We start from the raw sequence: 27,741 nt of genomic DNA on the forward strand, positions 1-27,741 counted from the left end.
GAAGGCTCATCTATTGTACACTTCCGTCAAGCTCACAACAGATCATTATTCTTATCAATTATCTCTATCTGCATTCCAAATCCCTCATATTGGTATCAGGGAACATTTCTCTATGCGGCATCATTCTAAAAATAGCCAGATATTTCTTGCTGAATCCTTGTCCCCTAAATAATTATTTAAACATTCTCATTCTTCTTTCACCAATTTTTTAGGTTTACCCCTTATTGCATCTGTCACCTTTGCGAGCTCCAAGTACTCGCACACGGGATGGTAATCTTATTCAGTGCCTGGTAATCATGGCAGGGACGAAGCTCCCCACACTTCTTAACAAAGAGTACTAGAGCATCGGTGGGCGTGGTAGAGGGCCGAATGAACCGCGCTCCAGGTTCTTGCTGTTACGATATGAGTACAACGCAGCTGCAAACTGCCAGCTTGTTTACATCACATGATGTGGCTAGTCCTGGGAAAGAATATTCCAGGCAGCTCACGGGATACACAAAGCTTTGTTCCGTGTGTAAAATGAGACCTTCCTGTTGCGTTTGTAAAGGAAGTCTGAGTCACTTGCTTGGAGAAGTTTGAACTGATCGGACTTTTTTTTGTTGAGCTGTAAAGTCAGAAATAAACAAGATGTAAAAGGACTTTCTGACTATTCTTCTTTCCCCTGTGAAAGGGGAGAAGGGGGTGTGCATCTTCCACGCTGGGAGATGTCGCCTATCAAGATCTCCCTGGTCTGTCTGGGATGCCAGCCAGAGGAAGATCACCGGTAAACAAGTCCCAGGAGCAGGGGGAGAGGCCAGCCTCTCCCGAAGGGGCTAGTTTTCCAACAAGTGGTAGCACGTGGATGGTGGCTACAAAGTAACAGCTGCAACACCCGGTGGAGACGTGTTTTGCTGATTTACGACGTTCCATGGACCCCTGATGGTTGCTGATTTATGGCTGATGGTGAACGCGGATTGAATCGTTCTCCGGTTCGTTGAGAAAGGCTGGTGTTTTGGATTAAACAGAGCGGAGAGAAGGCCACATACCAAGCATTCCAGGGGAGCTGATAAAACTGCCGTTGCCTGCCAACAAGTCGTGAGTACTTTACGGGCTGATTTATGGGCTCATTAGCTTCAGAGGCAAGAGAGAAGCAAGCCAGAGCTGTAAAAAGCTCAGAGGCTGAAATAAGCTGTTGGTTTTTCAGCGAAGCTTGCTGATCACAGACTGTTAGATTTTTCAGCTCTTAGCTGCAAGCTGTAACTTGGATTCAAGATGGATGCCAAGAAAGGGGCAGGTTTACCTTACCCAGCTCCCCTAACTAATGACAATTATTCCTCATGGTCTGTGAAAATGAAAGCCCTGCTTCAGAGTCAGAGGGTATTTGGAGTGATTGAAAATCCCATCCCAGCTGCACCCACAGCGGCTTGGAATTCTCAGAATGTGAAAGCCAGGTCAGCTATTATTCTGTGTCTCTGATGAGCAACTTGTGCATATAGCAGAATTGCAATTCGCGCGCGAGGTTTGGGAAACACTGCAGAGAATCCATCAATGGGATGCAGCAGGCACCACACTGCTGCATTTTGAGAAGCTCACAAACATGAGACTGGTGCCTGATGGAGATGTGATGGTGCATTTGACAGAGATGAAAAATCTATGCCAGCAGATGGCGCAAAGAAACTTTCCTCTTCAGGAAGAGATATTTTGCTTTATGATAATTAACAGCCTTAATCGGACTTATAAAATGGTTGCAAGTCAACTTGGTTCTCTACCTGCCCGGGATCTTACAGTGGAGAGAATTTGTTCTGTGGTTCTTAATGAGAGAGACCGCCTTGCTGCAATAGTTGTTGCTGATGGGGGGAGTGAAGCTCGGAATACAAGCACCCCCACTGCTATTGCTAGAGAAGAGCAAGCTGTAGCTCTGAACGTTGTCCGTTGTTACAATTGTGGTCAGCCTGGGCATATTCAGAGGAACTGTAAAGAGCCACGTCAGCAGAAAGGAGCAAAAGGGAGCTCTGCAAAGCCTGAGGCTTCAAGCAAAGGTCATGCCAAGTCACAGGCAAGGCCAGCAAAGGCTTTAATATCGCCGAAAGCCTCTTCATTGGTTGAAAACGCGTTTATTTTAGACATGGGCTGCACCCAGCACCTAGCATCACGCAGGGAATTATTTTCTACGTTTGAGAAGCAAAGCTTCACTGTGAAACAAGCCAATGGTCAAGAGATCAAAGCGATCGGGTTTGGGACTGTGTATCTGAAAAGCCTGAACTTGACTATAAACAATGTGTACTATGTTCCTGATTTAAAGTTCAATCTGCTGAGTGTTTCTCAGATGACAAAGAAAGGACTGGTGTTGTCCTATGATAAAGAGAGTTGCAAAATCTTTAAAGATGGAGAGCTGTATCTTTCTGCCAGAGAAAGATGGACTGTATCTATTGATTTTTGAAGAGTCAGATTACAGAATGTGCACTGCATGTGATACTAAAATGTTTTCTCTTGCAGGTGTATCCAAGGATAAGAAGGCTGCAAAGATAACCAGTGTTTTTCAGCGAGTGTATGCTGATGTAATTGGTCCTCTAGCACCATCTAGAGGCAATGCAAAATACTATCTTCTATGTGTTGATCATTATTCTCAATATGTATGGATTTATGTATTGGAATCACCAAAAGAAGCCTTAGCAAGGTTTCAGGAGTTTTGTGACAAAGGTAAAACTGTTCATAATGCAGATATTGATTTTCTTTTCACAGATGAAAAGCCAGTTTTTCTTTTACAGGATTTTCAGGATTTCCTTGAGAAACAAGGGATAGAGCATAAGATTGCTGTTTCTGAAGCTTCATGGAACAAGAGTATTTGTGTAAAGGTGAACAAAGAGTTGCAAAATGGCATGAAGGCACAATTGCTGAGTTCACATTTACCACATGAGTTCTGGGCTGAATCTTTATCTTCTTTTTGTTACACTTGGGTGAGAAAGGTTTCAAAAGGTATGGAAAGTTCTCCTTTTGAGAAGCTATTCCACAGGAAACCTTCTTTAACACATTTTAAGGTTTTTGGATCTCACGTCCGTACTGAAACTCCACATGGGGTTAAGAATGCAAAAGGCATTTTTGTGGGTTATGAAAAAGGTCTCTACAGAGTAATTTTATTTGAATCTGGTCAGATGATTCTCACAAAGTTTCTAGAGAGCACTCCTGAGCAGGAGAGAGAGGTTTTTCACACATTTCCCACTGATGACAATTCAGATGATAATTCTGATAATTCTGGTACTGAAATTGACACAGAAAGTTCAGATAGTTCTGTTGACACAGTCATCGAGAAGGGTTCTCACACAATGCCTAGACCCACACAGGTTAAAGCTAGACTAGAAGTGACTGAACCACTGTTTACTGTTGGGCATTGTAATGGTTCTAGGGGGTTGCTCATGCGTAAGTTGCCACCACTCTTGGCTTGGTTGCCTGGTTGAACCCTTTCTGTCTGGACAGCCCTTCACTTCGTGGCTGTCTGTCGCTGGCAGAATCCGTCAGTGGGCGTTTCTTAAACTTCTTCCAGCACAAAAGTTCTTTCACGCCAAGTCTCCTACTCTCCCTGCGCGGAAGTCGTCTGCGCAGGGAGGGTGTGGGCAGAGGAGTGCCCATGCTCTCCCCACCGGTCTCCTGTGAAGAGTTCTGGATCCTTCTCTCCGATTCCTCCCTGTGCCCCCTGGTGTTACGCTGATTTCCTTTCCCAGCAGATGGGCTGCCTCTCTCCCTGCTGGGACCCTCTCCCGCATCCCTCTGGAGCCTTCCCTCCGCCTCTGGCTCCGATGGCAGTTCCCTGACATCCACCTCCCCCCAGGGCCCCCTCCACCCCCGGCCCGACCTTCTGATCCAACTCCGTCCCTTTCCTCAGCCGACAATGCGGGGAATCTCCTGAAGGAGCTATCGCCATCCTCTGAGGATTCAAAACCCGCTTCCCACCTGCTCCAATCTCTTCCCGCGGGGCGGGCCTCCCAATCTGATTCCTCTCCTTCTGACACCTCCCCTCCCTCCCCTTCGGAGGCAGGGAAACCCACAAAGTCCTCTTCGTCGTCTGTGGTTCCAAATTCTTCCTCCCAGAATCGCGCTAGTGGTTTTGGTTTGTCCGGGAACAGGCTGTGGAATTCTCCCACCAGATAGTCGTCTTTGATCGACTCAGCAGGGACCCACGTGTTTTCTGACCTGGGCTCTCCCTCCCAAGCCACCAAGTACTCCGCCTGGCGGCCCCGCCACCTTTAATCGAGTATTTTCGTGGCTTGGTTGCGGTGTTCCCTTTCCTCTACCCGTGGGTGGGTGGTGACTCCTCCTTCCCACCCCAGAAATTCCTTTTTTTTTTTTTAAATAATTTTTATTGATTTTACAACATAAACAAAAAACAAATAAACATAACACGACTTCCCCAAACCTCCCCTTCACTGCATCCATATTTTAAAATTTTTAGCAATTCTTCATCCCTTTTTATATTTAATTCTCTTTAAAAAAAAGTTTTTTTATAAATTCAATTTTTATAGCTGTAATTCTTTGTATCCAATCCCTTGACATCTTAACATTCCGAAATTTTACAACAATTTTTAAGATAGATTTTAAATTTTTTCCAGTCCTCCTCCACTGTCTCTTTCCTCTGGTCACGGATTCTGCCGGTCATCTCTGCCAGTCCCATAAATTCAGTCACCTTGGTCTGCCATTCTTCCAGAGTAGGTAATTCTTTAGTCTTCCAATACTTCGCCAAAAGGATTCTTGCTGCTGTTGTTGCATACATAAAAAAGGTCCTATCTTTCTTTGGTACCAATTGGCCGACCATGCCCAAGAGAAAAGCCTCCGGTTTCTTTACAAAAGTCCACTTAAGGATTTTCTTAATTTCATTATAGATCATTTCCCAGTAGGCCTTAATCTTTGGGCAGGTCCACCAAAGGTGATAAAAAGTTCCTTCGCATTCATTACACTTCCAACAATTGTTATTGGGCAAATGATATATCTTTGCAAGCTTGACTGGGGTCATGTACCACCTATAGATCATTTTCATTATGTTCTCTTTCAGGGCACTGCATGCCGTAAATTTAATGCCTGTGGTCCATAACTGCTCCCAGTCAGCAAACATAATATCATGACCAATATCTTGTGCCCACTTAATCATAGCTGATTTAACCGTTTCATCCTGTGTGTTCCATTTTAGCAGCAGATTATACATTCTAGACAAATTCTTAGTATTGGGTTCTAACAATTCTGTTTCTAACTTTGACCTCTCCTTCTGAAATCCTAGTTTTCTGTCCTGCTTAAAGGTTTCATTAATCTGGTAATAATGTAACCAATCTCGGACTTTAGGTTTCAATTTCTCGAAACTCTGTAGTTTCAACTTTTCACCATCATATTCTATAATTTCACAATATTTTGGCCAATCTGTGTCCATGTTCAGTCTTTTTACCGCCTTGGCTTCCATTGGTGACAACCACCTGGGGGTTTTACTTTCAAACAAGTCTTTATATCGATTCCATACATTATACAGTGCTTTCCTAACAATATGGTTTTTAAAATTTCTATGTACCTTTACCTTATCGTACCATAAATATGCATGCCAACCAAAGTTATTATCATAACCTTCCAGGTCCAGAATGTCTGTATTCTCAAGAAGTAGCCATGGTTTCAACCAGCAAAAAGCTGCTGCTTCATAGTATAGTTTTAAATCCGGCAGGGCAAAGCCCCCTCTATCCTTTGCATCAGTCAGAATCTTAAATTTTATTCTGGGTTTTTTGCCCTGCCAGACAAATTTAGATATGTCTTTCTGCCACTTCTTGAAACAGTCCATCTTATCTAGAATTTGCAATGTCTGGAACAGAAACAACAATCTCGGCAATACATTCATCTTGATAACAGCAATTCAGCCTAACAAGGAAAGTCTCAGTCTTGACCATATATCAAAATCTTTCTTCACTTCAGCCCAACATTTCTCATAATTATCTTTAAATAGGTTCACATTCTTAGATGTTAAATTCACCCCCAGATATTTTACCTTTTTAGCAATTTCCAAACCAGTTTCTCTTTGAAAACTGTCTTTTTCCCCCACCGTAAGATTTTTTTCCAACACCTTTGTCTTATGTTTATTTAATTTAAAGCCTGCTACCTGACCAAATATTTCAATAAGTTCCAAAACTCTTTTTGTACTGGTTTCTGGCTGTTGTAATGTCAAAACTAGATCATCTGCAAATGCTCTTAGCTTATAATGTTTAGTTCCGACCTGTATGCCTTTAACCAGCTGGTCTCTTCTAATCATATTTAGGAAAACCTCCAGTACCGATATAAACAATAGAGGGGAAATTGGGCATCCCTGTCATGTCCCTTTCTCTATTGGAATTTCGTCCATGACCATACCATTTACAATTAGTTTGGCCTTTTGCTCAGAGTAAATTGCACTTATACCATTTTCAAAGTTCTTGCCTACCCCCATCCCTTGGAGATTCCTCTTCATAAAGCTCCAACAAATATTGTCAAAGGCTTTCTCTGCATCCACAAAAATCAAAACAGCTTTTCTATTTATGTCAGTTTCCAAAAGTTCTAGAATGTCTATAATATTTCTCACATTATCTGACAATTGCCTGCCTGGTAGAAAGCCTGTTTGGTCCCTGTGAATCTCCTCTAACAAAACTTTTTTGAATCTTTTTGCTAAAATGTCTGCAAAAATTTTATAATCCACATTCAAAAGTGATATAGGGCGGTAATTCTTAACTTGATGTTTCTCAATTTCTGTCTTCGGTATAAGTGAAATGAATGCTTCCTTCCACGATTCGGGAGCCTTTTTCCCTTCCAAAATTTGGTTGCAGACTTCTTTCAAAGGTTGTATTAACCAATCCTTCAATACTTTATAATATCTCGCAGTTAGTCCATCTGGTCCTGGTGATTTTCCCAGCTGCATATCCTGAATGGCGCTCTCTATTTCTTGATCTGTAATTTTCTCATTCAAATTCCTTCTATTATTTTCAGAGATTTTTGGTAGGCCGTATTTTCCGATAAATTCTTCTATCTCCTGTTCGTTTTTTGGCCCTTGTTTGTATAATTTCTTGAAGAAACTTTGAAAACAATTACTTATCTCATTTGGTTTATTAATAAACTTCCCATCTACTTCGAGTGATGTCACTGTATTCAGCTTTTGCCTCTTTTTCAATTGCCAAGACAGTAGCTTCCCACATTTATCTGCAGACTCAAAAGTCTTTTGTCTCATTTGTTTAATTTTCCATTCTATTTCCTGATTCATCAATTCCATATATTGTGTTTGATAGAATTTTATTTCTCTTAATATCTCATGAGATTTAGGTTTAGATCTCAATTTCTTCTCCCCTTCTTTTATTAGATTCCAAATTTTCTCTTTCTTCTCATTCTGTTTTTTCCTCTTTATTGAATTCTGTTGTATTAGGAAGCCACGCATCACGGCTTTACTTGCATCCCAAATAACTCTTTTTTCAGTGTCTGATCTGAAGTTAATCTCGAAGTAGTCTTTAAGTGTTTTTTGAGCCTTTTTGCAAATTTCCTCATCTCCAAAGAGGGTGTCATTCATTCTCCATCTAAAGGTTCCAGCTGTTGTCAATTTCATTTCCATCTTGACAGCATTGTGGTCAGAACAGGTCTTTGGGCAGATTTCTATTTTTTTAACCTTTGATGCCAGATTACTAGAAGTCCATATTTGGTCAATTCTAGTCCATGTCATTTTTGCTTCAGAGAAGAAGGTCCCCTCCCTTTCCAGAGGGTTCCTAGTTCTCCAAATGTCAATCAGGTCCATGGTGTCAGTCAGTTCAAAGAAAGTCTTTGGTAGTCTTCCATCATTAGATATTATTTGTCTTTGGGCCTTGTCCATGTTTGTGGAGACGACTCCATTCATATCGCCCATCATTATGATTTTAAAGTCCAAAAAGTCCATTAAAGTCTCATGCAACTTCTTGAAAAATTCAGCCTTCCCCTCATTTGGTGCATAAACTCCGACAATCAAAATCTTTTCTCCATGAATTTGAATTTCCACTGCCAGGTATCTTCCTTGGTCATCCTTAAAAATCAGTTTTGGTTCAAATTTTTCCTTAACATAAATCACAACTCCTCTTTTCTTAACTCTATCTGATGAAATAAATTCTTGTCCTAGTCTCTTGTTTATTAAAAGTTTTCTATGTATCCTGGCAATGTGGGTTTCTTGTAGGCAGATTACATCTAGATGTTCTTTCTTTAATAGATGAAATACTTGGCCCCTTTTTCGAGGGTGGTTCAAACCATTACAATTCCAGCTGAAGAGTTGCAGAGACATTTTTGTTATTGGGTAGCTCTTCCACCGACTGCACCAAGTTGTTGTTCCTCCTCGGTCGGTGCTTGGTTCAGTCCAAATGATAGATTTGAAATATCCGGTACTTCCCCCTCACTAACAGTTCCTTTCTGAAGATCCTCTTGATTTCTTTCCAAAAAGAGTTCTTTATCCTGGTTTGTTTTTATTTTAATTTTCTTCCCTTTGAAGTTAAAGGACAGCCCTTGTGGAAATTCCCACCTGAATGGGATATTATTCTGTTTAAGTAGATCAACTAATTCTTTAAATTGAGATCTAACCTCCAAAAAATATTTAGGAATATCCTTGAAGATCTGGATCTGAGAATTTTTAATGACCAAGGCCTTCTGAAAATGTAGGTTCAATATTTTGTCTCTTTGTTCCTTTGATCTCAAGGTAATTAAACAATCTCTTGGCTTCTTCCCTTGCTTCCTGCCAATCCGAAAGGCTGAGGTTATCACAAATTCATCTTCTTCTCCATCTAGCTCATCATTCCAAAAATCTTGAAATTTATCTGTGAGGAATTCCCCAAGTTTGTCCTCTTCCTCTTCTGGAACCAATCTTAATTTCAGGTTCTTACTTTTCCTTTCCAGTTCTAATAGGGCTAATGCTGTATCATGTTCATGTACTTTTTTTACAATAGGCGCAAACTTTCCTTTGGTTTCTTCGGCAGTAGACCTAGCACTCTCAGCTATTCTCCTTGTTTCCGTAGACTCTTGAACCAAACGGTTTATAGAATCTGTGTTAGATGAAATTGTTGTTGTGTTCAGGTCTAGTCTTGTTGTCAACTCCGTCAGTTTCTTAGAGTTCTCTGTAGACTGTTTAGTAAGTTCTGCAGATTGCTTGGTGAGTACTTCTAGTGACTGATTTATTTTGAGCAGAGCCTGTGTCATTGAATCCATTGATGCTGCTGTTATTTTTTCTTGTGCAGCTGCTGCTCCTGATAAAGAGCCTCTTTTTTGAGCTTGTTTTTGAGCCTGCTTTGTTTTACTTCTTGTTGAAATCTCTTCTGGCGGGTTGCTCATAACTCAAGGTCATTCACACGGGAAAGTTGCAAATGGAAAGTCCCGCTGGATACACCGTAATGCAACTAAAGCCCTCTAGAGGAGGAAATTGTAACCATCCAAAGGCACCCACAACAAAAAAACAGAAAGTCCAGAGGCAAAAATCCCACCAAGAGTCTCTAATTTGTAGCACTTTACTGTTAAAATCGTAATCCACCAAAGTCCGTTAATATGTTTCAAATAAGTCTTATTTTATAACCGCTGTCCTTTGACAGCTCCCTTGACAGTTCCTTTTTCAGGCGATCGCTACTCCGGCAGCCTGACCAGAAGTGTCGGCAGCAGGGGTTTTTTATTCCTTATACCTTTCTTTTGCAGGTTAAATTAATTCTGTTTCCTCCCCCCCTTCCCCTGCACTACAGGGGGGAGATCCTTTCGATGTCTGGTCTAATAAGGATTAAGAAGAAAGTTTCCATTTAAACACAGCTCAGTCTTTTCATTGCTCCGTTAATCATGCAGATCCGGGAGGCTGACTTCCTTGGTTTTTGCCTTCCCGTTTTCAGCCAAATCTTCTGGATTTTTAAGTCCCGTTTTAATTTTGCGTTCTTACTCACGGGTATTGTTGTTGCCAATCGTTAGTTTCAGAAAGGAATCGGCGCTCTCCGTTAATGGCGACGCGGCTTCACTCCGTAAGCTGGGTAGCGATCCTCAGCACCGCGCTCACCCCGATGCCGCTCCGGAGCCTTTAAAAAGGCTCTTTCACGATGCCGGGGGGGCGCAAAGGTGCCCACCGAATCTCCTTGCTCACAGGCTTCAGCGCCTGTGATTTTAGGGGTCCCCCGCTTGCCGTAGCGGGTAAGACCCGAACTTACGGAGCAGTCCTGCCTCGGAGCTCGAGGCTAGGACCGCCATCAAACGCTGGCGCCGACCGGAAGTTCCCACACCCCAGAAATTCCTGCCCCTCTCGGTACGGGGAGAGTAAGGACCTGTGGAACACCGGATGTATCTTCATGCTGTCAGGCAACTTGAGCTTGAATACCACTGGGTTCACCTGTTGTGTTACTTCAAAAGGCCCCAGCCGTCTTGGCTGCAACTTTTTGCACCCTCCCTTTAGGGGTAACCCTTGGGTTGACAACCACACCTGGTCTGCCACCCATATGGCCTCCCCCTCCCGACGGTGCTTGTCCGCCTGCCTTTTGTAAACCTCCTTGGCCCGCTCCAGGTTCATTTTGAGTTGCTGGTGCAAAGCTTCCATTTCTTATACAAACTGCTCTGCCGCGGGCACACTCCAGGCTTCCTCCCCCCTCCCCGGGAAGGCTCTGGGGTGACACCCATAATTGGCCATGAACGGGCTCATTCCCGTGGACACATGTTCAGCGTTATTGTATGCAAATTCAGCCAATGCTAGTTTCTCTACCCAATCATTCTGTCTCTCGCTGACGTAACAGCACAGGTATTGCTGGAGTATACTGTTCGCTCTTTCTGCTTGTCCGTTGGTTTCCGGGTGTCTCGCCGTCGAGAAGCCCACCTCGACCTGTAGCAAGCTCATGAGTTTCCTCCAGAACCGGGAAGTAAATTGTTTCACGCGATCCGAGATGACCCTCGAGGGAGCCCCATGCAGCCTGAAGATGTGATCTCCTCCGCCGTCACCACATGTGAGCAAGCTATGAAATGGCACATCTTGGTCAGTAGATCGACTACTACCATGACTGCTGTCTTCCCCCTCGACTTGGGCAAATCGGTCATGAAATCAATGGACACCACCTCCCAGGGTCTTCCCGGTGTGGGTAAAGGTTCCAGTAACCCTGCGGAGGCAGCCCTCTCCCCTTTTGCCCTCTGGCATCGGTCACACCCCTGTACATACTCCCGTACATCCTCCCTCACCTTTGGCCACCAGAACTGCCTGGTGACGAGCAGTATGGTCTTGTGCTGTCCAAAGTGTCCAGCGGTTGGATTGTTGTGGAGCTGTTTGAGTACCTTTCCCCTCAGGGTCTCCCCCGGTACATACAATGCCCCCTTATAGTACAGTAGCCCTTCTTTTTCCTCAAACCCTCCATTGTCTTCCCTTCCACCCTGAAGTTCTCTGATTTTGGCTTGAGCGAACGCGTCCTCTCTGGTAAGCCCTGCCAATTCTCGTTTCCCCACCAACGCTCCCCCACACACCCATCTGTCCTCGGGAAACACGTGTCGGCGGTCCCTCTCCTTCCATGTACTCCGGCTTCCTGGAGAGAGCATCTGCTCTTACGTTTTCCTCTCCCGGCACGTATTGTATCTCAAAGGAAAACTTGGAGAACTCCTGAGCCCATCGAATCTGTCTCTGGTTGAGTACTTGCGCGGTCCGCCAGTATTCCAAGTTCTTGTGGTCGGTACAGACCTGGATCTTGTGCCGCGCCCCTATCAACAGATGTCTCCATTGTCGAAAAGCCGCATAGATTGCCAGCAGTTCACGGTCATACACGGTATAGTTTTGCTCCAACTTGCTCAGCTTCCTTGAGAAAAAGGCACACGGTCTCCAGTCCTGTTTGGCCCCCGGCTGCAAAAGCACCACCCCAATGACTCAGTTGGACGCGTCTGTCTCCAGTCTCATGGGCTTCTTCAGATCCACGTGCAGGAGCTGCTCCTCCGAAGCAAACGCCTTCTTCAGTCTTTCAAAGGCTCGCTGGGCACTTTCGGTCCACGCGAACTTCTTTTTGCTGCTCAGACAATCTGTGATGGGTGCGGTCAGGTGAGCGAAGTTCTTTATGAACTTCCTGTAGAAGTTGCTGAACCCCAAGAACCTCTGCACATTTCTGGGTTTTGGGGGCCTTCCACTCCAGCACTGCCTTCACCTTGCTTGGGTCCATAGCTAGGCCCTTGTCTGACAACTTGTACCCCAGAAACCCGACCTCTCTGGCGTGAAATTGGCATTTTTCCAGCTTGACCCACAACTGGTGCTTTTGCAGTCTCTGTAGTACTTCTCTGACGTGTTGCTCCTCATAGTCTGAATAGATTAAGACGTCATCCAAAAAGGCCACGCAATTTTGGTACAGCAGGGGCCCCAACATGTGATGCATGAATGCTTGAAAACAGGCGGAGCCCGATTGTAATCCAAATTGCATGACCAAGTATTCAAAAGCCCCCAGGGGGGTGAACATGGTGGTTTTCCATTCCTCCCCCTCCCTCATCCTAATCAAATTGTACGCTCCTCTGAGGTCCAGCTTGGTAAAAATTTTTCCCCTGCCTCACCCGTGTTAAAATATCGTCAATTCTGGGCATCGGGAAGGTCACGGGTTTGGACACAAGGTTGACCCCCCTATAATCCACTACAAGTCCAGGCTGATTAGTGTCTTTTTTGTCTACAAAGAACACTGGACTACCCCCCACCTCCTTTGATTCTCTTATGAACCCCCTTTTCAGGTTCTTGTCAATAAAGTCTCGCAACTCTTGCATCTCCCGGTCAGACATGGCATACAGCTTACCCACCGGCAGCTGAGCCCCTGGGAGTAAGTTGATTTGGCAGTCAAAGGGCCTATGTGGTGGTAGCCTGTCCGCCTCCTTCTCACTGAAGACCTCCTGCAAGTCAGCGTACTGTGGCGGCACCTCTTCTCTCGGCTCCACCGTCATTCCAGCCACCCTGGCCACCCTCAACCTTGGCTCCCCCCTAGACAGTGTTCCAAACAGTGAGCTGACCCGAAGGTGACCGTCCTCTGATGCCAAGCCACTACTGGATCATGTAGGGCTAGCCAGCTCATGCCTAATATTATTGGGGGTCCCGCCAGTGTGGCCACGTGAAAGGCAATGGTTTCCGTGTGCCTGGAAACCTTCATTCTCATTGGTGGGGTTTGATGCGTCACCTCCCCTCCCAGCAGTTCCCTGCCATCTATCGTTGTGACTTGGAGGGGGAAATCCAGGGGCAGCTGGTGGAGTTGATGCTCCAGAGCGAAGTCCCTGCTGAAAAAATTGCAGGAGCTACCTGAATCCAGCAGCCCCTTAACCTTGACTGGGTGCCCATTCGGGAGTTCTAGCACCACTTATATTGCTATAGCTGCTTTGGGAGGGTCAGGCTGGGGCACTTCTATTGGTGGCTGGCCTGGCTGCTGCCCCTGCTGGTCAAAAGACCGATGCGGCGGCAGGCTCCAGGTTCTTGTGCAAAGTCCTGCAAAGCTTCGCGCTCTGGCTCTGTAAGAGTATAAGCAACTCACTGGCAGGGGCGCTCCGGGCTGGAGGTCTATGCCACTGTCAAAAGACCGATGCGGTGGGAGCTGGTCTGCCCCCCGTTCCTCGAACATGTCTTGGTAGTCCTGGTACTCAGCGGGGAGCATTGATGCAGCCTCCGCAGTGGGCTCGGCTGCTAGCATCTTGGACTGAGCATGGGGACATGGGTCTGGGAAGTGCACAGTCCAATTGACCCAGTCAATCTGAAGATTGTGAGATTCCAGCCAGTCCATCCCGAGCACCAGGGGAAACCGGGGCATGGTGGCAATGTCCAAGGTGCGCACCTCCCGGTGCTGCTGGTGACACAGGACCAAGGGCTGAGTCTCCTGAGTAACGGCCCCCGAGCGCAGGAGCCGTCTGTCAATTGCCTCCACCTGTACCGGTTCTGGAGTGGCACCTGTTTTTGTCCTGGAGTGGCACCTGATGATGGGCGGCGAAGGCAGAGTCCATATAGGAGAGGGTTGCCCCCGAATCTACCAGAGCATGGGTAAGAATCCAGGGCACACCAGGAGGGTATAGATGCACCAGGACCATGAGGTGTTGCAATTCCACTGGTGCGGGCCCATCATGTGCTGTTTGGGACCCCTGGTAGCAGGGCCTTCAGCTACCGGGGTTGGTGGTTTCCCTGCGGCCGGCACCTTCTCGGGACAGGATCGGGCGTAGTGCCCGCTTCTGCCACAGTAGAGACACAGGTTCCCCTCCCGACGCCACGTCTTCTCCGCGGGGGAGAGGCGAGGCCGTGCTGCCCCGAGCTGCATAGGTTCCTCCGGCAACTCAGTTGTGGTCGTGGACCTGCTGGTAAAGACTGGAGCCGGAAGCCAGGAGTGCTGGCGGTCCCGGGCCTGACAACAGTCCTCCAACCGATCGTCAATCTGCAGGCTCCGCTGAATGAGGGCGTCCAGCGTGGTGGGCGATCCATCGTGGCCAGCTGGTCCAGTATCTCACCCGAAAGCCCCTCAGGATACTGGTCCCGCAGTGCAGAGTCATTCCAGGACAAGTCCTGCACCAACAGCCAAAATTCTGTGGCGTAGGTGGCGGCTGTGGACTTGTTCTGTCTCAACTGACGAATCGCCCGATTGGCTTGGCTCCCCTTCATAGGGTTGCCAAATGCAGTCTCCAAGTGGTTACATAGTCTGTCAGCAAAGGAGAGTCTTGCCGGGGCAATGGCAAAGCCCACTTAGCCGCCTGGTCCTTCAGCAAGCTGATCAAGAAGTGCACCTTGGTGCGTTCGTCAGGAAAATTCCGGGCTTGCCCCTGAATATACAGCTTGGCCTGGGCGGGGAACATGGGAAAGCTGGCCGGGGACCCATCAAATTTCTCTGGCAGGGCCACTGGGTACTTGCCAGAAACTGGGACGTCAGCCCTAGGAGCCAGTAAGGCGTCCAATTGCTGCTGAAGCGCCTTAACTGCATTGCTGAGCTGCTGAACAGTGTGAGTCAAGGCCTGGTTCTCCTGGGCCAATGCCACCAACGCAGCTGCCTGGTCGGCCATGGCTTCTGGCTCTTCCCAAATGCACCCCAACGAAGGGGGAGTGCGGGTGTGGCGGGAGCAAACTGTGCTGGTCCCGGGGGGGGGGTTACTGTGAGGCGTAGTCAGAATCCAGTCCTGGGTCGAGGGTCTGGAGACTGTCCACCAAAGGCAAAGCGGGGTCCAAAGCAAGAAGCCGGGCGTGGTTGGGAACTCCGGAAGAACAGGTCTGGGTGTTGGCAGAAACAGGTTTCCAACGATGTTGGAACAACCTGAGACTGGGCTGACTGGCCTTTATCTCCTCTGGGGCCTAGGGCGGTCCCGGCCCACAGGTGACTCGCCTCTCCTGGTCTTAAGGCAAGCACTCCTCCTGATAGAACTTAGTTCCCTCTGCCTCTGTGCCCTCAGCCTCTGCAGCTCAGGAGAGGCTGGAGGGTTACTGGACCCAGAGGCAGCCTCACCTTCCCCTGACAGGGCTGGGAGAGGAGCACCTGCAGGCAATGGGTCCTCAATCACCCCTGGAGCCAGAGTGGATTCATCTGGTGTCTGCTCCTGAAGATCCGGCACAGGTGCGGGCCCTTCAGATTCAAGGCCCTGCCCCGGCTCAGCCGGCCCTGGAGGCGGGGACTCCTGTGCAGGCTGGGATTCCTCCGGTTCAGCCTCTGAATCAGATTCCCAGGCCATCACAGGAGCAACTGCGCCAGGCCAAGGATGCGTACAAGGTCCAGGCTGACCGCCACCACCAGGTGGGGCCAGAACTCCACGTTGGTGAGCCATGGGGCTATATAAATTCTAATTGGACTCCGTTTGAATGGGCAATTGTATCCAGGCTGCAATTAGCTCTTTGTTGTTGTTTTTTTATAATATTTATTAAAAATTTTCAAATATAACAGAAAAGAAAAACATCCAAATTTAAGGCCTTATTTTCAATGTCATCTTTCCAGGACTTCCCCTCCCCTCCCCCTCTTGTATTCCAATTCTTTCAAATAAATTCAGCAAATTCTTACCCCAAGTTTTAAAATTATTATCATTAACCCAATTTAAAAAATATTTTCCCATCCCCTAAAATCGACCTGTTCCCTTCCACGAGTTCCCCTCTTTAATATACAATACAGATTAACATAAAAAAAATAGAAAAAAGGATAAAATGTAATTTAACACCCTTTGGATTCCAAATTTCCCTCCCCCCTTTCCCGGTTGCGTTCCCAATGTCCGTCCATGTCTACTGTCGTCCTGGAGCTCCCACATCTAAGCCATAGTCCTTCACCAGTCCGCTTTGCCGTCTTTTTAATAGTCTTTGCCGTCTTTTGGTCATCTTTGATTTCAAATGTCCAATCTTGAAAGGAGTCTATCTTCCAACTTTGTCCAGTTCTTGTTATTCTTGTTGTTCTTGTTGTTCTCTCTTCTCCTCTTTTTTTTTCCCCCCTGCTCTCCTGCACAAATGTTCTAATTCCAAAAAGCTTGTAATTCCTCTACAGAGGCTTTGTTATTCAGGAACAAAACATTACGTCAAGTCCCTTCCATTCTTCAATAGATAAATCTATTGTCTCCTTTAGTGTGTAGACCTCTGTAGACAAAATAGTGTTCCATTTCTGCAGTTTCCCAGGAGATAAAAAGTCCGATTCAAATTCCATGCCAGCAATACTTGTAATGACCCACAGCTCCTCTAGAGGGATTATAATAACTCAGTTTCCTTCCCGATCACACCCACCAGTCAAAGTAACTTATTATTCCTTGTTTTAAACAGTTTATATCCAATTTATAACAAATGTAACCAGCAAAGTCCTCGTAACAAAGTTCTCTTTTTGTTCTTCAGTTTTGGCAGCTCCTTTGACAGCTGTCAAAACCTCTATTTCTCCTCTCCCAGCGCTCTCACGGATCGCTCCCGGGGTTTTTCGGGGGGGGGGGTTGTATTTTAATTCACATTCCACTTTTCTCCTCCAGCCCAGCTTATAATTTTCCATCACGAAATTAATAACTTTATCAAAAAAAAAAAAAAGGTTGCACTCGATCTTAGTTGTCAGGTCCTTTGCTTTAGCTCCTCTACAACAGGGGGGAGGCTGACTTCCTTTTTGCACCTCCCCCGCTCGCTCCGAATTTAAGAAAAAAATTGTTCCCCTTTTTAATCCAAGTTCCAATTACTCACGGGTTATTCTTTTAAGTCCAGATTTTCAATGGAAGAAGTCAGCGCTCTCCGCCAACTGGCATGCGGCTTCACTCGGCAGGGGAAGCGGAGGACTCACAGCACCACCACCCCCGTCACCCGCTCCGCAGCCTTTAAAAAGGCTCCTTCGCGTGGTCGGGGGGCGCAAACGGTGCCCGCCGAGTCACCATGCCCATGGGTTTCAGTGCCCATGGTTTTTGAGGGTCCCCGCGTCGCCGGCGCGGTAGAACCCAGCCCCTGCCGAGCAGGCTCCCTCCGGAGCTCGGAGGGAGTCCGCCATTCGGCGATGGCGCCAACCCGGAAGTCCTGCAATTAGCTCTTTGGTCCCTTAGGAACAACTGAACAACTTCCTTAAGAATGCAAAACCAGAGCCTATAATAATAATAATAAAAAATCCCCTAGAAAGGACAAGGCAAAGACATCTCTCTCAAGAAATGCCCAAACCTGTGCCACTACAAGGTGACATGGTCAATATGAAAGCCCTACAGGGATTCACCAGGGATTGTTGCTGCTGTGATATGATGGAGGTGTGAGTCCAGAGGAGAGCTAGCTTTGACACCTGGGAACACACACAAAAGGCAGAAACAAAACAAACTGCATTTTTCACTCATTATTTGACCTTCCCGCTAAGTGTAACGCAGAGACCACTACTGAGAATGTTTCTCCCAAAGTGCTAGATTGCCACAAGTAATTTAGGAACAAAATGCAACATGTTATTTTTTATGTGATATCCTATGTCCAGCTATGTGCACTGCTACACCTGCAAATAGCCTTGAGAGGCCTGACATGCAAGTCTCTTAAGATTTTAACGAAGGCATCCATTTACAACATACCAGGTTATTATTTGTGGGGCAACAATTTTTTAGAAAAAAATTATATCCCCAAAGGGGGGAATTGTTATAAGAATTTTTAGGTGATTATATATATATAAATGTACCAAGCAAACACATATATTAATATATAAACCACATGTCCAAAACCCACAGGAAAAGTCCTAAAGCCATTTTGACTCTTTGACTCTTTCAGTCACCTCAAATATTTCTCTACAAGGTCAAAGGAAATGCAGAAACCTCCCCATTGTCTCTGTCCTCACAAATCCTGCCTTAAGGGCACATAAACTACAAGAAAGAAGATTCCACCTAAACATGAGGAAGAACTTCCTGACAGTAAGAGCTGTTCGACAGTGGAATTTGCTGCCAAGGAGTGTGGTGGAGTCTCCTTCTTTGGAGGTCTTTAAGCAGAGGCTTGACAACCATATGTCAGGAGTGCTCTGATGGTGTTTCCTGCTTGGCAGGGGGTTGGACTCGATGGCCCTTGTGGTCTCTTGTAACTCTATGATTCTATGATTCTATGATTTAAGGTGTGAATAGGGTGAGGGTGTCACCTGGCTCAGGAATGAAGTATTATCATTACAAAAGAGTGGCCAGCCTCCCCAGGTAATCCAGTCAAGTGACCTTTAACAGGTAACCTGGCAGACAAGGTAAAAACAATGCACTCAGTTTTCTGTTGTAGACTGCCTTTTCTGTGATGTATGTATGATGTTTCTGGGGGTGGTCTTAGACTCCAGGGCGGGCAATTAAAAATGTCTATGCATGGCTTGGGGTCCTCCTCCTCTGTCCTGCGTGTGGGGGAGCACCCTCTTACAACAGTTTATAAAGAACAGGCTTACTAGCTGCTTTGCTTCTCAATATTCTCTGGTTGGTCTCTGTTATTTTCTCCTACCGATAGAGAACCTACTAAAGGCCTTACTGAAATCGAAAAACACTATTTCCACAGCAGTCCACTGATCAACAAAATTTGTAACTCCATCCAAAAAAAGGAAAGAAGAGATTTCTCTGGCTTCTTTTGTTTTTGAGAAAGCCATGCTTTCATCCTATATGTTTATAATGTAAAATCTTCAGATGAAGGGCAAATAAATTTTAAAAAAAGAATAAATGAGGATATAGACAAGCTGGAACATGTGCAAAGGAAGGAGATTTATTTATTCATTTAATCTGTAAACCACCCGACCCAGTGGTGTCAACTTGAATAAAATATTGGTGGGGGGCCAGGTAAGTCCCGCCTTGCACTATCAATCACAGGATGCATGCACACCATTTTAATGGCAATGTCTATAATGGCAGCGACTTTTTAAAAAAGTAATATTTTGCGCCCATAGTTCAATTTCTCAGCAGCTGCCCTTGCCCCAGAGAACACTTCTAGCATTCCATCTCCTCTACCTGTGGAATTGTTCAGCAGTGGGGAAAGTGACCTCTTCACACCGGATGTCCATTTGGTATGGCCCTTTCCAGGTTTTGTCCTGCTCATTGTGTTTGTCTTTCATTTGTTCTCCTGTGTGTGTTGCCAGTAGAAGCCACAATTCTGAGGGTACTCTAGGTGGCGCAGAAAGCACCTAGAAGCCCCCTAGAGGTTGAAGTGCCGATCAGACTTCAGTTTTGCACTCTATTAATTCCAATTAGGAGTACTGGGGGTGGTTCAGATTCTGGGGCAGTGCTTTTGGCCAGCAGAGGGTGTCACAAGGCCAGCCCACCTTCCCTTTAAAGCAAACTTGGGTCTCCAGCTGTTTTTGGACTACAACTCCCATCATCTCTACTTAGCAGGACCAATGGGGAGAGACAATGGGAACTGTAGTCCGGGAGCTGCTGGGGACCCAAGTTTGGGAAAGCCTGCTTCAAAGCAACTTTTACATTTTGCCCGCAAAGATGGGACCTGTCCACGTTTGTATTTTCTTGTATTTTGTTTTTCTCATGACCTTTGTGCGGTTTATAAAAAATTCATAAAAGGGCAAATTGAAAGCGAAATTGTATGGCAGGTAGCGGAAGAATAAAAGGTTGCATTTGAAAAAAGCACACAAAGAAAACCTGGGGGTGGCCTCCTCCAATATTTAGTAGGGGGGACTAAGACCCCTTGGCCGTATTCCCTACACCCACACGTCTCAGAATGCTTAGAACATAAAAACACAACATAATAACACAAAACATCACATGTTAAAATAGTATTAGATGTCAATAAGAAAAAGGCCTGGTTAAAAAGGTGCGGATTTGCCAGGCTCCTAAAGCTGTATAATGGTTTTTCCGACCTTTGTATGGATTCTTTGGTGGGAAGTGAGTTTAGAGCTAACAGTGAAGCTCTTTCCACATTCCACACACTGATAAGGTTTCTCCCCTGTATGAGTTCTTTGATGGGAAGTGAGATTGGAGCTCTGACTGAAGCTCTTTCCACATTCCACACACTGATAGGGTTTCTCCCCTGTATGAATTCTGTGATGGGAAGTGAGAGCGGAGCGCTGACGGAAGCTCTTTCCACATTCCACACACTGATAGGGTTTCTCCCCTGTATGAACTTTTTGATGGAAAGTTAGAGAGGAGCTATGAGTGAAGCTCTTTCCACATTCCACACACTGATAGGGCTTCTCCCCTGTATGAATTCTGTGATGGGAAGTGAGAGAGGAGCTATCACTGAAGCTCTTTCCACATTCCACACACTGATAGGGCTTTTCCCCTGTATGAATTCTGTGATGGGAAGTGAGAGAGGAGCTATCAGTGAAGCTCTTTCCACATTCCACACACTGATAAGGTTTCTCCCCTGTATGAGTTCTTTGATGGGAAGTGAGATCGGAGCGCTGACGGAAGCTCTTTCCACATTCCACACACTGATAGAGTTTCTCCCCTTTATGGACTTTTTGATGGGAAGTTAGAGAGGAGCTATGAGTGAAGCTCTTTCCACATTCCACACACTGATAGGGCTTCTCCCCTGTATGAATTCTGTGATGGGAAGTGAGAGAGGAGCTTTCAGTGAAGCTCTTTCCACATTCCACACACTGATATGGCTTCTCCCCTGTATGAATTCTTTGATGGGAAGTGAGAGAGGAGCTGTTCCTGAAGCTTTTTCCACATTCCACACACTGATAGGGCTTCTCCCTTGTATGAGTTCTTTGATGGGAAGTGAGATCGGAGCGCTGACGGAAGCTCTTTCCACATTCCACACACTGATAGGGTTTCTCCCCTTTATGGACTTTTTGATGGGAAGTTAGAGAGGAGCTATGAGTGAAGCTCTTTCCACATTCCACACACTGATAGGGTTTCTCCCCTGTATGAATTCTGTGATGGGAAGTGAGATGGGCACTCTTCCTGAAGCTCTTTCCACATTCCACACACTGATAGGGTTTCTCCCCTGTATGAATTCTTTGATGAGAAGTGAGAGAGGAGCTTTGACTGAAGCTCTTTCCACATTCCACACACTGATAGGGTTTCTCCCCTGTATGAATTCTGTGATGGGAAGTGAGATGGGCACTCTTCCTGAAGCTCTTTCCACATTCCACACACTGATAGGGTTTCTCCCCTGTATGAATTCTTTGATGTGAAGTGAGATGGGAGCTCTTTCTGAAGCTCTTCCCACATTCCACACACTGATAGGGTTTCTCCCCTGTATGAATTCTTTGATGGGAAGTGAGAGAGGAGCTGTGACTGAAGCTCTTACCACATTCCACACACTGATATGGTTTCTCCGGTCTATGAATTATTTGATGGTAAGTGAAACAGCAGCTATCAGTGAAGCTCTTTCCCCATTCCATGCACTGATTCCATGCACCCCATTCCATGCACTGATTCTTTCCAATGAGATTTTGTTGATGGGAAGTGGAATTGGAGCTCTGACTACAGCTTTCTCCACACTCCAAATTTTTGTGTGGCTTCTCCTCTCTGGGGATTTTGTCATGGTCACCTTTGTTCTCGATTCCCGTTTCATCACATTCTGCATTGGAGACAAAAAGGGATTAGAGCCTCAGGAACAAATGGAGAAGTATTGAAGGGAGTTGGGTGTGTGTTCATTACCTGTATTGTTTGTCATTAACCAACATATTTATTTTGAGATTCTGATGTGTTGTTGAATGTTGCTTTGTTTGATATAAAGTAGTGGTCAAAATTGTGGAAGACTTTTGGGGGGAAAGTGTAGTTCTTCTTTTGGAGTAATATTATAAATTTATATATCAATGGAAAGATAATTTGATCAAGAATGCAATCAACAATGCAATCAAACAAAGTTTGTTCATATTCTATCAAACCTTATAGCCAAATAACCAAATAAGAAGCAGAACTTGCTTAGGTTGACTTTTGTCAGTGTCTTATGTGATTGCTATCAAGTAGGTCATTTAGTGAGTTTGAAAAACATAATCAAATTTTAAAAAAATGGCACAAAGAGTTGACTGGTCACCCAGAAAGTGACGTAAAATTGTACTATTAAGTGAACAAGGCTACAGTTATGAAGAAATTAGATGAAAGATTGGGAAAAACTAAACCAAAGCTGGCGATTGAAGAATGGAGAGACTGTGCCTACATGACAGAAGAATATCATCTGGGTGTGTACAAGACGATATGGTGCAATGTAATGGGACGTTGAGTGCAAGTCTGGTCTAAATGTTAGAATTCTAAGAAAAAAGGCATTGTTATCTCTCCAACAAAGGTTGAAAAGATGAAACCCATGTTAACTGGACAGCGGAACAATGGGAGAGTGTTATTTGGAGGGATGAGACCCAAATCTCCTTGCTTGGTAGTGATGGCATGACATACGCGAGGATAAGAATCAGAGAAGATTTACATCCTACTTGCATTACACTGACCGTGAAACACCCAGATAGTGTGATGATCTGGGGTTGTATGGCAGCAAAAGGTGTGGGCAGAATTTGCGTCATTAATGGGAATATAAATGCGGGAAAATGCATAAATGAAATACTTGAGCCCAAACTGAAGTGTTCTGCAGTGATCTTTTCCCAGATACTGGATACTGAAGCATATATATATATATATATATATATAGGTTTTGGTGTCCTCGGGTGTCTTCCCGTGTAAAAGTTGGGGTGTCTAGGCGACGTTTCGACGAGGTCTCACTCGTCATCTTCAGGCTGGTGCTTTCGGCTTCTTGTTACTGGAACAGAGCAGGATCTCAGTGTTTGAGTTCCTATAAATACTGTAGAGGGGGTGTGGTGTATAGCCTCCAATGTTCTGGGCAGAGAGGAAGTTCCCAGGCTAGTGTGCCTTTTCTTCTTTTGTTCCTTAATTACTTGAGAGATATCTTGAGTGATTTCTTGAGTGATATCCTGAGTACCACTTAGGTGGGTCATTAGGTGTGGATTAGTTGTTAAAGTCTTTGTGTCAAGAGGTCAAGACACAAAGACTTTAACAACTAATCCACACCTAATGACCCACCTAAGTGGTACTCAGGATATCACTCAAGAAATCACTCAAGATATCTCTCAAGTAATTAAGGAACAAAAGAAGAAAAGGCACACTAGCCTGGGAACTTCCTCTCTGCCCAGAACATTGGAGGCTATACACCACACCCCCTCTACAGTATTTATAGGAACTCAAACACTGAGATCCTGCTCTGTTCCAGTAACAAGAAGCCGAAAGCACCAGCCTGAAGATGACGAGTGAGACCTCGTCGAAACGTCGCCTAGACACCCCAACTTTTACACGGGAAGACACCCGAGGACACCAAAACCTGCATTCCTGTACCCGTGAAAATCTACGAAAGCATATATATATATAATTTCAACAGGATTCAGCTCCATGTCATGTTGCTGCTGTGTGCCAAAGGTGGTTTCAAGATAATGATATTTCACTGCTGCAATGGCCTGGGAATAGCCCACACTTTAACCCAATCGGAAATCTATGGAGCCGACTAAAGAAACTTGTTATTCAGAAGCAACCCAGCAATAAAGCTCAATTAACAGAGGCAATAATTCAGTCTTGATTTCCCATTATTACAGCTGCAGAACTAAAAACTTGGTTCACTTCATGGGAAGGTGTTGTAAGGCCGTAATTAAAGCTAAAGGTTACCAATGGTTACCAAAGGTTTCACGTTTTCTCTTTATGACTGCTGTTCTAATAAATACTCCTTCATCAAAGTCATTGCATTACATTCTTCATTAAATTATCTTTTCATTGCTATATAATTTTATGGGATTACTCCACACAAAAGTAGTGTTATGAGCCATTAAACCTCAGAAATACACTTTTCACAAAAGGTTTCCACAATTTCGGCCACTAGAAGTTGTTCATTTAAAAGTTAATGTTCTTTATTATGGGATCAGATTATTATTATTTATGTTTCATGTTTATATGTGTGTTGGAAGCCGCCCAGAGTGGCTGGGCAGATGGGCAGGGTATACATATAAATTATTATTATTACTGCAGTGGTACCTTGATTTAAGAACAGTCCTGTTCCGGAAAGTTTGTAAACCGAGGTACCACTGTATCATCCTCATCATCATCATCATCATCACCACCACCACTGCTACTTCTACCTGAAATTCAATAAGCCTAGCTCTTCTTCTCTGGGATGAATTTTGTTTGGCCCAGTCATGGCATCCCCTCCATCTCCAATGTCAGTCGTCTCTTTGGTCAACCCAAGACTGACAGGAGCAAAAACAGAAAACCTGAAGCTACTTATCTTTCCTAACAATTCTGAAGCTGACATTTAAGATGGCCTGGGCAGTTGAGAGCAGCCCAATCGTGGTAGAAAAAGGAATAATTTGAGGAAGATTGTTCAAAGAGAAAACTGTAATTTACTGTTTATTGTGGGGGTGTTAGGTTCCCAGGTGTTATAGGGGCCACTATTGAGCTCTGTGAAAATATATGAGGTTGGTCCATAGACGTATTTTTTGAATTTCCAGGCAGATAGGACGATCCCACAGGGAGGCTTACCAAGAGAGGCCACAATCCCACGATTCTCCTCCATGACGTCCTTATGCAGAGCTCTCTGGTCAGGATCCAGCAACGCCCACTCCTCGTCCGTGAAACGAACAGCAACATCTTCAAAGCACACTGGACCCTAAAAGAAAAAGGGAAATGTCCGCCTCTGAGACAGCAGAAATATGATCTGCTACACAATGCTCTGGGGTTTCCTTCCTGTTAATTGTGGTGTTGTTTCAATAGGATTGCTTTGCTGCACATTTTATTTATAGATGCTTATTTTAATCTGCGTTTTAATCATGGGAATTCATCTTTGTGCAAATAGGTGGTACTCCTCCTTGTGTTTTCCACATTATTCTGCCTATGCAAGCATTCTAGCTTCCCTGATGGAAGGATCCACTTTCTCCTCTCCTTGTGAGCTGTTCTGGGAAGGTTCCTTCCCAATGCCCTAGAACCAAATTCAAGGGGTTCATGGGGGCATGGAGAGGGGGAAGAATGGGGGGGGGCTGGTTAGGTGAATCCAGGCTGCTATTTGTTCTCATTGTCCACTGCTTAGAAACCAATTTTTGCTTTCAGTGATCAATCTAGAAATAAAATAAGCCTGTTTTTGATGGCCATGTGTCTTGGATGATCTAGCAGAGATTCCTGCACTGCAGGGGGTCTCCTGGCTCTGAGAGACAAGCAGGGAGGGTGGCATCTGGCAAAAGGAGAGGGAGCCACCAGTGGCTCCTCCTTCTCCTGACTCACCTCAGCCTCTCGACTTTCCTCTCCCACTCGCCTCCTTCCTCTTCTGCCTCTGATTCTGCACGGCATTCTGCCACAGAGTCTCCCAGCTCACTAAGCCCTGTTTCCCCTTCAGCTTCTGACACTTCCTCTTCCCAGGCTTCTCCCTCTTCTCCCTCTGACCGCTCATCCTTCTTCCACCTCCACTCCTTCGGCTCTGAGCCGTCTTCCCTTCCTGGTTCCCCGGCTGTTTCCTCCCACCATTCCTCTGTGCCCAACCAGTCCATGACATTGCTCCATCCCTCAGCCTCTGTCCCCACAAGGCAGCTTCCCCTGACCTGATCTGGTTCCACAGCCGCTGCTTCCCTTCTGCCCCCATGAAAAGGCGGATCAGGAGGTCTTGCCAGCATCCTTCTGCCACCTGCAAGAGAAAAAAGGTAAGCAGGATGCCAGGAGTGCCTGCTTCTCTCACAGGTGAAACAGGGCATCTCTAACTGCAGATGGGCCTTTGAGAAAGACTTACCTACTGAGAGTATTTGGACGTTTGTGCCCATTTCATATGTTTGTTTTGAAAAAATACATTTCCCCCCCCCTCTGGACCCTTGTTCCCAACTGTCTCCCCCCAAAACAAGGTGAAAAGAACCCTCAGATGAGTTGGAAAACCAACAGAATGAGACCAAACGGAGAAAAACCACCTCCCTCCTTACCCAGTGGCCTCTCTCTGGTGTCCAACGGAGGCCTCTCTGCCTCACAGGAATCCAGGTCCATTTCTGCAAAGAGATCCTTTCCCTGAAAAAGAAACAAGGATTCAAAACAGAGAATGGTGAGAAATACTAGAAAGAGAATGACAAAGACTTGAAGGGGGTGAGATCTCATTCCATGGATGCTTTCCCAGAAAAAGGATGGGCCATCAGCAGACCATTATGGGATGTTTTCTGTCATGTTTGGAGCCCCTTGGGAGTATCCAGAGGAAAGGCTCTCTCACCTGCTTTCTCTCCTCTGCCTGACTCATGAGGAAACCTTCGGCCAGGGCTACTGCCTGCGAACTGGTCTCCGCTCCGCATTCCCTCACCCAGCTCTCCATCTCCAGGGGAAGGACAGCCAGGAACTGCTCCAAGATCACCAGGTCCAGCATCTCAGCTTTCGTGTGCCTTTCTGGCTTCAGCCACTGGTGGCAAAAGTGGTAGAGTCGGCTGCAAACCTCTCGGGGTCCTTTAGCCTCCTGGCAGCAGAACTGCTGGCCCTGCACCTCTGAGCAGAGGGTGTCCTCCTCACCCAGGATCTTCTGCACAGAGTTTTCCCAGATTCCCCCACTGCTCCCAGTTTGGCTTGCATGGCCTCTTCCTGCTTTGGGGCCAGCTGAGTCTCGCTCATCCATCTGTGCTCTCAGGAAGCCTCTGAGAGATCGGAAGGAACCCTTTGGTCTTCTGCCAAGTTCTGTCTGTCTAAATGAGAAGCTCTAGCAAATCCTACAAAGCAAATACATTGTTCTGTTACAGAATCTGTAGGACAGGAGGGGAAATGGTTCCCTGAGCAAGTACGGATGAGTCTTGCTGGGAACCAGGGCTGGACTGCACCACATCCCAGACCATGAGCTATTTTTTTTGAAAAGAAAGAGGAGGAAGAGGAGAAGAAATAAGTCTCTAGCCTTCTAGCAATGCAGAATGTGGAGGCAACGGAAGGGATTTCTGTCAGATTAATCACCCTGGTTTCTGCTGCCTCCCAGTCAATGCATGAAGTCAGAACCGACTGACAAGGGAGTCATTTGTATCTTGTGGAAAATGGATGCTTGGCTCTAGTGGGGGTCCTCACTCGGGGGTGCTCAGGAGTTGCTCCCCCCACCCCCACCCTCCCCCCTCCCCCACTCCACTGCTTCTGTCTCTTTTTCTTGCACTTGGACTCTCTGCCCCTCTCAAGACAGACTCCTGGGGTGGGGTCCCTTTTTCTTTGCTCTGAGGGCCAGTTATGTATCTGGAAAACCCCTGAGGGCCAAGTGGACGGGGCCAAATACGTCTCACTTGAAATTTAGGTGGGTAATTTATCATCATCATTATTATTATTCACACACACAGCCATTGATGCCAAGGTCCCTGGAGGCTCAGTGAGTAGCAGCGCCCATTTCCGGCTGCTTTTCCATCAACAATCCTTTTGGGACAGAGAGGATGTGGTCCTGGGATGCCCTGCTCTGGGTGCGAGGGGATTGCTGCCGTGGCCTCCGTGGGG

The 27,741-nt window shown here is 45.8% G+C and overlaps 2 protein-coding genes across 5 annotated transcripts in view; both read right to left on the reverse strand.

The window, feature by feature from the left end:
• Positions 1-27,741, reverse strand: part of LOC309340960 (uncharacterized protein) — a 163,938-nt gene that overhangs the window by 87,750 nt on the left and 48,447 nt on the right. For 3 of the 4 annotated variants that reach the window (XM_081860278.1, XM_081860280.1, XM_081860279.1), the window contains exons 4-5: positions 25,857-25,939; positions 24,808-24,934 (exon numbers count right to left, since the gene is read on the reverse strand). The exons of the other annotated variant lie outside the window; for it this stretch is intronic. In XM_081860278.1, coding sequence (XP_081716404.1) covers positions 24,808-24,934; positions 25,857-25,939 — 210 coding nt within the window. The remainder of the gene's footprint in view (positions 1-24,807; positions 24,935-25,856; positions 25,940-27,741) is intronic. 4 annotated transcript variants of the gene reach the window in all.
• The window catches only part of LOC309340996 (uncharacterized protein), a 126,097-nt gene continuing 117,417 nt past the window's right edge, over positions 19,062-27,741 (reverse strand). Inside the window, exon 7 of the mRNA XM_081860368.1 lies at positions 19,062-19,976. The gene's annotated coding sequence lies outside the window, so the exon portion shown is untranslated. The remainder of the gene's footprint in view (positions 19,977-27,741) is intronic.

Source organism: Podarcis erhardii (assembly GCF_964252035.2).
Source record: "Podarcis erhardii genome assembly, chromosome: 4".
NCBI lineage: Eukaryota > Metazoa > Chordata > Lepidosauria > Squamata > Lacertidae > Podarcis > Podarcis erhardii.